Source organism: Platalea leucorodia, assembly GCF_965183815.1.
Source record: "Platalea leucorodia genome assembly, chromosome: 9".
NCBI lineage: Eukaryota > Metazoa > Chordata > Aves > Pelecaniformes > Threskiornithidae > Platalea > Platalea leucorodia.
Window position 1 is genome coordinate 21,014,050 of NC_138831.1, and position 11,590 is coordinate 21,025,639.

The window sequence follows — 11,590 nt, forward strand, 5'->3', positions numbered from 1 at the left end:
CTGGGAACAGGCAGCCCCCAGCTGCAGCAGTAGCTGCTGATTCAGAGATGAAAGCAAATCTCATTTCAGAAACTGTCAGGGGCCAGCACTGACGTTTGTGTGCCCTGCGGTTCTGCTCCAGCTGAGGGATATCTGGTTCTTCTCTCCTTGACCCTGCTCTGAGCACAACGACCAACAGAAGAAAGCGAATTGCAGTCAGGTATGTATATTCTACAGCCTTCAAGGATGGTCTCGAGACAGGCTCTTCTCCCTTCAGATCTCCTCTCCCCACACCCAAAGGATATCGGAGTGGACGGCTCCCGAAGTTAAAAGCAACGGACTCTTTGAACGAGAGGCTGATTGCAGGGAAGTAAGCCATTCCAGCACCCCTCGTGATGTTATCAAAAGCAGTTCCCAGAGACATGCCATTCCTGAAAGAAGGAAAACCCACAAGACTTTAGCCATAGTAGGAGGGTTTTGAGGTCAACTGGGCAATTCAGGCATCTGCATTCCCCTCCCAGCAACTTGCCAACACAGACACATCAGTCAGTCATGTCTCCTGTCACTCTTAACCTGGCACACATGCAAATGTCACAGCTTTGCTAAGCAAGAGCCCTGGGAAGCACAGCAGCATTCCCATTTTCATACGATGGCACAGGAAGGCACTGGAGTCTGCACAATATGCAGAGCCCACTCAGATTCAAGGGCAACCCAAATCCTTATGAGATAACTAACCAGCAAGACATTTTAAAGGCAGGTGACATTTTTGGCCTCATCCCTTTGATGTTGGTGGAAATAGAATGATAATGCTCTCAATCTACTCTTCTCTAAAAGATGACATGGAGCACGTAACCGTTTTTAATTCCGGCTGACTTGTCGCAGGCTGTAGTTTAGAGCCAGGGAACAATTCTTATTCAGGCTGGTCTCTATTCATTGTGCATGTGAGTTGGAGGCTGGAGATTTATCAGCCTTTCCACAGCTCCTTGTGAATCTAGGACAGGCAAGGTCTACACTGGCCACAAAAGCAATCAGTGTGGCTCAGCCAACTGTAGTATTAAGCATCATGAGAGATGCCCTCCCCTCCAAAATCCTAGCAACCTTTACACAGACTTTGTAGCTTGAACATCTTTCTGCCAAATGCTCTCACCTGAACTTAGGAGACTCAACAGCCCAGTTAGATGGTTTCTGAACACAAAGCAGAAAAGCAAAGGCTGGAACTACCAAGGAACTTAAAGAGGAGAGGGCAGAAATAGGGCTCAGCAACCTGCTGAGCAGTGAGGAAACCTTTGTTACGCACACACATCAACAAAGCAGGGAACCGGGCAAAGATGCTTACAAGCAGAAAGCAATGGTGCCCTCATCAAGGTCTATCAGACAGCTGACGATGTCTCCTGCTGCCCAAGACTGCAGTAAAGGGAGAGAAAAGGTTAAACATATATCCAGGGTGTTCCCACATCAGAGGAAAGACTGCAACCCAACCAATCCCTTGTGATTCAGGGCTGAAGAAGAGAGAGCTCCTTCTCACAGCAGCTCACATAGCATTCTCAGACACTTCTGGAAGCTGCACATAAGCCACTGATTGGGATCTTTTTTTCCTCCAGCACTAGGAACATGCACAGGATCAAAGTTATATTTATCTCAACACTGCATCATCCTTCGACATGCTACAGAGAACCAGAGCCTTTCAGAGACCAACAGCAGCACTATGCTGGGAATCAGTCTGCTGGGGCTGCTAAACAAAGCACCCACATGGTATGTCCAGCACTCCTAAAGTACAAACAATTGCTGGCACACAGCCTCTCCGAGAGCAGACTGAAGCAGAGAGGACAGCTTGAGGGCATTTCACGGGGCCCAGCAGAATCCAGCAGGCAGGAGGAGCCACCTGCTTTCTTCTCCTTACTCTACATCCCATTCCTGGGAGGATAGCTACTCACTTTGCCATAGTTGGTAGTAGTCACGTTCCACTTGCGCACCCTGTTTCCGTCATAAGCATATGAGTCTGGTGTATCTCCAACTCCTTCCTGCACCAAAGTATGAAAGAGGAAACTCAGACCAGACCACGCATAGAGGATCCCTCTCATTGCAAGAGTAGCTTTAAGGAGGAGACCAGCAGACAGGGAGAGCAGCTGACAGCACACATGCTCTGTCTGGGAAAAGCCCTCACTTTAGGAGTGAATCCAGTGGCCTGTGATCTTTGGTTCAGAGACATACACCATCCCCTACTCATTTTTGGGTCAGAAGAAGAATAACGGTATACTACAATTCCAAACTCTGTCAAAGGAGCCCCCCAGGATGCCCGTCACCTCCCCTCTCACGTGTTGCAGAGTGGCAATTTAGTGAAACTCTGCAGCTGACATCCCTTCCCAGCATCAAACATCCCACCCACTGCCTGAGAAGAGCTGGCCTGGGCCTGCCTCTCCTGGGAAAAAAGCCCAGTAGCACCAGCTGCTGAACGGTGTCCCAAGACACAGGCTGCCAGCGCTGCAGACCCACACACTCTCTGGAGAAGACGCAAGCTGAAAATCAACACATAGCAGTGGCTACATGCAGCAAGACCACAGCAACGCACCTAGCGTGCAAGGCTTTCACACTGTGCACCATTCTGTGAACACACACCAGAGAGTCTAGCAAAGATTTCTAAAACAGCAGACCTGGTATTTCTAGAGTGTGTGCTGTGCACAAAATGCCAGCAGGGCAGGAGCACAGCACCAATGCAATGCTCCACACTGACCTAAAAAGCAGTGGAGGAACACAGAGCAGCTCTGTGCCACCTGCAGCAGTTACATTACCTCCTGATTAAATCTGCAGTTGAGAGTACACCAGCCAATCTGCATGAGTCCCTGGGACGAGATGAGCACCTCATAAATCCATTTCCCTGAAAGAAAAAGAGATGCCACACAGTAAATCCCTGCTGCCTGGCTCGTTGTTAGAGAAGCAGAAGCTGACGCTGCTCCCACAGAAAAGAACATGGCACACAAAGGAGCTTTGGGACAACCCCAGCATTCCCCTCCCACCTCTTCACTCTGGCATCATACAATCCTCCATCCTTCTGACTTCCTGGAAAAGCCAGTGGATGAACTGGGGAAGAGGGGGCTCAGGGTCTGGAACTGCAGCATATTCAAGAGCTTTCTAGTTGTGTATCTCTTCACACACACTTCCCGGGGTCTTTTCTCAATCCATCACCTGCTTTTCTCCTTACCTTTATACACACACGTCGTGGCCCTGATGGAGCCAAAGTTACTGTGGCCAATCACCTAGACCAACAAACAAAAGATATTCTACAGTCAGACAAAAGACAGGTTTGCTCAGGCCTACCCATTCCCTCCATCCTAGCCCTCAAAACCAAAGCGAGATGGAGAGCTATTCACAAGCACAGTGTAGGGAAGAGACAGGACATCTTCCCCAGCCCGGCAGCTGTACTCAGAGCCGACAGGCCCTGGGGAAGCATCCAGGTCCTCCCCACAGCTCATCTGTACTTGATAAACCCCAGTGAAGCATGTAGCATGGCAGCAGTACAAGGGCAACGTGGTGACAGACAGGTTCCCAGTGAATTGTGACAGGTATGCAAAAGTTGCCTATAGGAATGACATCCGAATCCTGGACAAGTTAGAACAAAACTATAGATTCAAGGTGTCCAGACTAAAGCCCAGGACTGGCAGGTAAGACGGTGCCCAGAAACTGAACCCTCTTAACTCCTGACTCTCTCAATCTCAGGACAGACCATGAAGAAGCGATGAAGGTAGCAACAAGGGTAAGTTCTAGGTACAGCCAAGGTAAGCTACAGCAGGTGGTTAACATGAAAGGGGAGACCAGGGCAGCCTCCTCTGCTAGAGGTAAAAAAGTATACATAGATTAAGGAGGGAATGAGCACAGGAGCATAGGACGTGCGTGCTCAGTGAAGGGGTGAAAGGAGTGCAGAAATTACTGAAGTAGGAAAGGATTAAATTCCAGTGGATTCTTTCAGCTGATTTTCTGCATGAGGAACATGAGCTAAGGAGCAAGCAGGGACCTAGTGGAAACAAAGGAGAAAGGAAAGCCTCAGCTTCAGCCTTTCGCCACCATTGGAGAAGAGCAGAAGGAAGGAAGGAAGAGGCAGTCTGCTTGAGGGAGGGACAGGAAAGCTGGCTGCTGGCCTTTCCTCTGCTTAGCTAAGCTCTTCAGTGAGCCCCTGCACCAGGGTAAACCTTTCACTTCCTTGCAGCTCCAGTCAGAGCTTGCTGAGACTTAGGGGTACTGCTAGACCTTTTCGGAGAGCTCATTTCCTCCAGGATCCTGCAGCTTTCTGGATAGACTCCGTTTACAACATGCTACAAAGCCAGTGACAGGGATCTGTTAAGAAGAAGAAACCACGAAACCCGAAGTGCTTTTAGTCCCACAAGACCATTTTCTGTTGCACCCACCATCACACTCACCCCAAGTAAGTCATCATCAACCAGCAGGAGCCCCTCAAAACCACTCGTGTGGTCCAACACCACAGTAGAGGGACCAAGCCGGCCCTCTGCTACCTGATCTGAAACAAGAGTTGCAGAAAACCTGTTAGGGAAAGATGTGCAGGATTTAACAGTACACCTGAGGAGTGCCTCCAGCTAGACTACAACAGCATCTGGATTCTGTTACAGCAGAGGAAGATTAAAATAGTGTTACCGGTGTTAGACCATGAGAACCTCAGGAAAGGAGACACCATTGAGATTTAAAGGGAAGCCTTCACAGCAACACACAAGGTCTTAGCTATGCAGCATTCAGGTCATATGTTTTCCACATCACCTGAAAATTTTACTTTGGAAAAATTCAAAGACCAAACTAAACTCTGAGCCAAACGTTTGGCCAACATATCAGGCTTTGATTGCAGCCAGCAAGAAAAGTTCTTTTTTTTAGGAGAGGAGCCAGGTTGTATCCTGCCACATCCTGACTCACTCAGGGAAACGGATGCTAGCAAGAATACAGGCAACAGCCTGAGGCCCAAAGTCAATACCTACAGTGGAGACCAGTATGTAAAAATTGTCAAGAAACCTCTGCATTTCCCACTGAGGATAGCACTGCCCACTGCTTGTCACAGCAATGGCTCTGCATATCATTATCAGTAAAATACCTCCAACATTTGTCTCAAACCTGCTTTTCCAGGCATTTTTGCCTGGAAATATGCCTCCTCCATCTGCAAGCAGACCTGCTCCTGGGCTGGCTGATGAGCCCCTCACAGGCAGGATTTAAAGGTACAATAAATTAGAGCACAGGGGGAGCAGAACAACGCTCACTCAGGGAACTGCCTCTCATGATACAAATTGTCCTCCCAATTAAGCAGCACAAGCAGGAGCACAAATTGGACAGAAACTCAGTGTCTCCTACCTTGACTGTCTTCAGAGCCATTCTCCTCTGCCAGCAACCGCTCAAGGTGCTCCTGCAGGTTCTGGAACGTCAGGTGCTTTCTAGGGAACAAACATGCACAGGAGCTCTTCACAAAACTTTATCTCCAAGTTTTAAAGAGTTGCAGCCCAGACACATGTGTCCACACAGTCCTGTGCTGTGAGACATGAACCGGGAAGTTCTGTTGAACTGTGTTTCTTCTCATGAATCTGAGGAATTTGCTGCCCAGCATGTTGGGGCAATGAATGAACCAAGGAGCAAATATAGCATGAACAAGCAAACCAGTTAACAAAGGATCTTAAAGTCTTCAGTCTGCTTGGAGTATTTTGTGGCAGTAAGAAAACTGTACTGCGGTACAGTGGCAGTAAGAAACCAGCTGTACTACCAACAACTGTTGACCATGACTTTGCTGCAGTCAGCATCACACAAACATGGCATAAGTCAGGATTTGTTTTTTTTCCCCAAGTATTTTGTAATACAAAAGAAGAGACAAGACCACACTAGCAGCTGTAGCAGTTCAGACAAAGGTCAGGCTAGCCCAGCATACTCTCTCTGACAACAGCCAAAAACATTGTTTTCATACTGAGAAGACTCTCATGCACCCCCTCTGGGCCACTATTTTAGAGAACTTTCTCATATGGCCCTCCCCTAGTTCTCTCTTTTCAAGGCTAGTTTACTTAGCTGTTCCTTGTACAAGAGCCATTCCAGACACCTGACTTGCTCTTACCCTTCCTCAAAACCTCTGCAGCTCTTTTGGAGTTGGCGAGACCTGAATCGCATGATATTTGAGATGAGGGTAAACCACAAATTTATTAATTGGCATAATGATTTTGCTTATCCTACATCCCTTTCCTAATAATTCCTAACTTCCTACTTTCTTTTTCTGACTTTGTATTCCCACCCCAATCTCATTCCTATGCAGTAAAAATCAGCCCAGGGCCCATCATTTTATGCACAATGTTGAGGCTGTTCCCCTTTCAATACACCACTTTGCATTTCCCTACACTGAGTTTCATAGACCATTTCACCATCCACTCACTATCAGAGCCATCTTACCTTTACATTGCTCAAAATAGCTTTCTAACAGCAGCAAACTTTCCCACCTCATGCCCTCTCCCTTTCCAAGTCTCCCAAGGATACATGGAAAAACACAGGTCACGTTGCAGGTCTTTGAGGGACCCCAGCAGGACCTCCTTTTACTGTGAGAGTCACTAGTTGTTCCTATCCCTGCTTCCCATTTCCAAAGCCATCTGTGGAACAACTTCCCACTTCTCCAGGACTAGGGGTTTCCCTAAGACTTTGGTGAGAGACCTTTTGAAAGCCTGATGGATATGAAGATGCACAGAAGTGGAATCGAAGACTCAGTTTTGGTTGGCATGAGAGAGGGTAGCTTCAGCAAAGCAGCTTAATCAGCAGCTAGCACGGAGGAGGAGTTCTGGAAGGAGGTTAGAAGACCATGAGACAACCAGAGAGATGTCTGCAGCGAGCTCTTCTATGAGGAATTTAGGCCTCCGAAGACAAGATGTCATACCATAAAAGTTGCTCTAATATGGCAAATGTCATTTTCAAGACCTATTTGACTGCTACTGGGCTTTCTACCAAATAGCCAAGACCGGGGAAAAGGGCGAAAGGCAGGAAAAAAAGAAAGAGAGAGACCAGTCCAACAAACTGTTAGTTCTGTGCTTTCAAGTCATTAATTACCAGGCAAAGAAATTAGAAATACTGAAAACCAAAATGCCCAGGCAGATGGAATATTCCAAGGCCTGCTGGCAGGAGAGCTCGTGGCAAAGTAACATGACGCACTTTGCCTCCCCCCCGCCATAACCCTAGCTCACCAAGAGTGGAGAGGGCCAAAGGCTATTTTTAGCAGCTCTGAGCTCACATTTGAGCTGGCAGTACTAAGTATAGCCTGTGGAATGTGACCCCAGCCACTCTGCAGCACCGCCAACCAGCAGGAGCTACATGCCTGCCTTGCTCTACCACACTTGCTTTACCACATTCACACCTGCCCTGAACCTGTCTGACTTGCCTCTGGCAAAAGAGCTAAATGCAAGCTACAAGTTTCTGGGCTACAAAGTGAAGGAGAACTGAAAACAAATAGAAGAAAACAGACACAAAATAGGAATTTTGTGCTTCTTTTCCTTTGGTAGCTCCTAATAATAAAAGTACCAACAGTTCCACAGCCTGAGAAATGTATGGTATTCCATATATCAGTAATAGCCTTGCCTTTAGTTTACAGGGCACTGACGACCTATTTTTCATTCCTGTATCTAAAACCTGTGCACTTTGCATTTCCTTACAAGTAAAGAGGGAACAGCAACAATAAGGTGAATGCCTACTTGCCTATTTATTTCAGAAATATTGCCTAGTGATTTTGTATATGGGGTTTTTCATGCACAAAATTCTGAAGAATCCTTTCTAGCAAGGCCTGCAATTTGAAAAAGCCATTAAAGGACAAGACCTAAGAGTCATTTCTATAACACAGTGCTACTGTGCTTTTAACAAAGATCACTGTGTGGCACTAAAAGATCTTTCCTTTCACCACAGTGCTGTACATCTGGGGACTGATATAGCATCGCTTGTCATCTAGTGAATGAGAAGTCTGATACCTGTAAGCAGCTGCAGGCTGGTTCCCATCAGCATTGGTAAAGACACGATGCAGGTAATCATTCAGCAGCCTGCTGTTCACGATCCCTTGTGAAAAACAGAAAGGAAATAAGCTTATGGAGTCAGGAGGTAAATTCAAACATTGATTTCATGTACCAGCAAGAAACTGGTAACTATGGGAAAATAATGTTCAAGTTTGCAGATCAACACAGTGGAAAACGCAGCTTCAAGAAGACATACATTGTCTTACTGTCTTCACTAGCAGCCCTAGAGTCCAGCATTACAGGTAACAATGCTCTTTCCAATTTGAGCTGTTCTATGACAGCAAATGGAAGGTTATAAATTGGTCCCCACAGGTGGAACTGCATCCTCAGGAATCCTGCTGTACGACTTCTAGATAAAGTAACTTCAAAAGCTGGAGGTGGGAATCCAATTTCATTTCCAAAAAGTAAAAATAAAAATCTTATCATTATTGCAATTCCTGATGTCCTATTCATACCTGGGTCATTTTAAGTACCTACATCTCTTAACTGCACTAGAAGATGCTGAGATAGAAAGGCTTGAAGATGCAGTTCATCTCGTCTAATCCACAGCCCTCTTTAATGATACATGTCTCACTCCAGCTTTCATTGTGCAAAACAATCCCTAGTGTCACATTGATGCAGCATGCTTTATTTCTGGGTGCAACAGTGCCCTCAAATGCCAGATTTGTGGTCTCATAAGCACACTTCTGCTGGATTGGAGTCCAAGAGAAAACAGACTGCCTAGCCGGTACCAAAATTTCCCAGAAAAGGATTAATCTGAGAACTTGACAAGCTGTTCATCCTGGAAGGGGAACTCCCTGAATCAGATGGGACAAAGCCAGGCAACACGACATCGTCCAGCCTCACGAGGCAGGGCTGTGTGCTGAAGAAAGGACACTGTGACACAATCTTCTGGAGTCCTTAGTACTACAGGGATGTCCCTCCCAAAATCTCATCTCAGTTCAGGGATTTGCTCAGTTTCAGCCCCACCACACCTCACATCAGCAATATAACTGCAACTGGAAGGCAGCTGATCCCATGTGAGGCAAGGGGCACTCACCCGATCCACAGCGGTCCTGCTTTTACACGGCACGTACAGGCCCATACCTGTGACCTTGGACTTCTCTGGCTCAGTGCTCAGCCTGTAGTTCTTCCTCGAGAAAGCAGTCCCAGCACCTCTCGACGTCATTCTTCACAGGCACCACTTCCAGAGCAGACATAAGACAGACAGACGCCTAGAACAAAACTTGCTGGAGAGGATGCTGCCTTTAGACTTCTCCCTGTCTTGGAGGTTGATGTACCTGGATTGAACAACAAGGATAAGGCAAAAAATAGCCAGAGTCCTGGCACTAACGACATCATACAAGAGCCCAAAGCCAACTAACTGCCAACCCTGCTCTCAGTCCCACGTGTCCAACAGCTCAAAATCTTCCCAAAGCAGACAAGGCATTAAGCTACACTCCAGACAACCACACAGACCCCACTCCAACCAAAGGCACAGGCAGAACCAAACCAGAAACACAGGCAACCTTTGCACCGAGTTTGAGCCAGAAGCACCGAGCCAGCACAGGGCTGCAGCTACCACCACTGCCAAACACCGCTGAAACTGACAACTGCATTGCACTTCTCCTCATGTCCTGATGAAACACTTCTGTCTTTCTCTTCCACACTGTATTCTTTAAGACAGCAATATGCACCTGGTTAATCTTCTGTTTAACAGGTTATTAGATTATTCCACTATGCAAAACAGAGAGAGAGGGAGAAGGAATGAGATAAATGCAGATGAACTGGACTACAAAAGAGTATCATTGACTCCAAAGCAAAAGACCCAGCTGTTGGTTTTATAGGGACAAAAGCAGGCATAGGTAGAAGTACATGGAAGTGTTTACAGGTGAAAACCTACCATGAGACTAAAGATTCTTGATGCTTCCTGGTATCACTAGAATGCAAAGGATGCTATCAGAGGTGATCTGACATGTGCCAGGACAAAAAGAATAAATTCAAGTTGCTAGTTCCATCCAGCTTCAAAATGTTAGGTTACATGCCTCTCCTGTTTCTGACTTCCTCAATTTCCAGTGATGGTCAGCTGTCTCTCTTGTTCACTAGACAGCTGTCTGACAAACTGCTTTGTGACACACAGAGCAAGAGGAAGATGCAACAGGAGCAAAGGCTGTGGGAATTAAATGCTTGCCAGCAATCTCATACAGAGCAGAAACTAACTAAGGTAAACCTAAGAAAAGTTGGTGAACTTGCCAAGTGACGCAAGTGCTACGGCAGCTCCACTAGCAGAAGATCACTTGAGCTTCAGCTCAACTCGGGAAAGGATTTCCTAAAGCCCCCTTCCTCAGGGCCACCCCAGCATCCAGCAGTGGAGCAGCACTGCCTGGCGTCCCTCCTGCAGCACTGCCGAGCAAAACCACAGGAACAAAGCAAAAACCAGCCTGGATCAATAGCCCTGGATGATCTGCATCAGAAACTCAAAACAAGGAATAAAACAATTAAACTATAAACAGAAACACACCACTTACTACCAAAGCAGAGCAGACAGCACAATGTATGCTATCCTAAAAGTAATCTAAACGTCAGAGACGTGATTTTGCTTCTGTCAGGACGAGTTAAAAATTCCCAAGGCTGGCAGGGAGCACCCCTAGCTCTTCCCAAGGGTGAGCAGCCAGGTCACCAATGCTGCTGAAACAGCCTGAATGCCCAGAGAGCACAGCATGGCCACACCAGCACCCTACAAGATGCCCTGCTGGCACTGCTGCAGTGCCAGGGTTTTTTTTCCGGTTGGAGCAGATGCTGCTTTCAACAGGTCAGAGAAAGGGCAGAGCAGGGGGACACACATCTGAGCCTTCGCTGCTCCTGTGGGTGATTCACAAAACTGGCCCCAGCAGCTCCGGCAAAGACAGCCAGCTCTGAGCCTGGCCACGGGTTAAACTCCCTTCTCTGGGCAACGGTAAGCAGCTCCCAGTAGAAGGGCAGAATAAACAACACGGGGGAAGGCAGATCTTAAATTGAGCAGACTGGAGGCAGGCGAGGAGGCCAAGAAGCTGGGCCAGCAAAGGCAGCTTTGTCCGGCAGCTGCTGACCAAGCCCTCCCGCTCCCGCCAGGGCAGCGGGGATGAAGCTGGCAGGGAGACAGCCGGCAGCAGGGGCCCCCACGCCGCTAGGAAACCTGCTCTGCGCGAATCACAAGCACGGGTCTCTGTGGCACCCCCAACCTGGCAGCACCCCCAGAGCAGAAACACTGGGCAGCACTGCCAAAATCCAGGAACCAACCCTAACACCTGGCACATCCCACAGCCGGCAGCACCCCCAAAGCTGGCGGCATGCCCCAAGCCCAGCGACATCCCCAAACCCGGAGACACTCCCGAAACTGGGCAGCACTCCCTGCAGCCACAGACACCCCAACCCGGCGGCACCCTCCATGCCCACCGGCACCCCCGCACCCGGGGGCGCCCCCACACCTGCCCCAAAACCCCCAAAGCCAGGCACGGAGCCACCCCCCATTCGGGAGCCTCCCCCCAAAACCGGCCGACGCTCCCCGAGACTGGCCGCAGCCCCCAGACCCCCTGCCTGTGGCCCAGCCCCGCGGCGGCAGGGGCAGCCCAGGGACCGGG

General features: G+C 48.3%; 1 protein-coding gene across 1 annotated transcript in view; it reads right to left on the bottom strand.

The window, feature by feature from the left end:
* The window catches only part of RNF123 (ring finger protein 123), a 50,852-nt gene extending 41,668 nt beyond the window's left edge, over positions 1–9,184 (bottom strand). Inside the window, exons 1-9 of the mRNA XM_082322433.1 lie at positions 9,078–9,184; positions 7,950–8,034; positions 5,323–5,402; positions 4,392–4,489; positions 3,179–3,233; positions 2,769–2,854; positions 1,914–2,000; positions 1,316–1,383; positions 274–410 (exon numbers count right to left, since the gene is read on the bottom strand). Of these exons, the coding sequence (XP_082178559.1) occupies positions 274–410; positions 1,316–1,383; positions 1,914–2,000; positions 2,769–2,854; positions 3,179–3,233; positions 4,392–4,489; positions 5,323–5,402; positions 7,950–8,034; positions 9,078–9,159 (778 nt within the window). The 5' untranslated portion in view covers positions 9,160–9,184. The remainder of the gene's footprint in view (positions 1–273; positions 411–1,315; positions 1,384–1,913; positions 2,001–2,768; positions 2,855–3,178; positions 3,234–4,391; positions 4,490–5,322; positions 5,403–7,949; positions 8,035–9,077) is intronic.
* Positions 9,185–11,590: the final 2,406 nt, after the last annotated feature.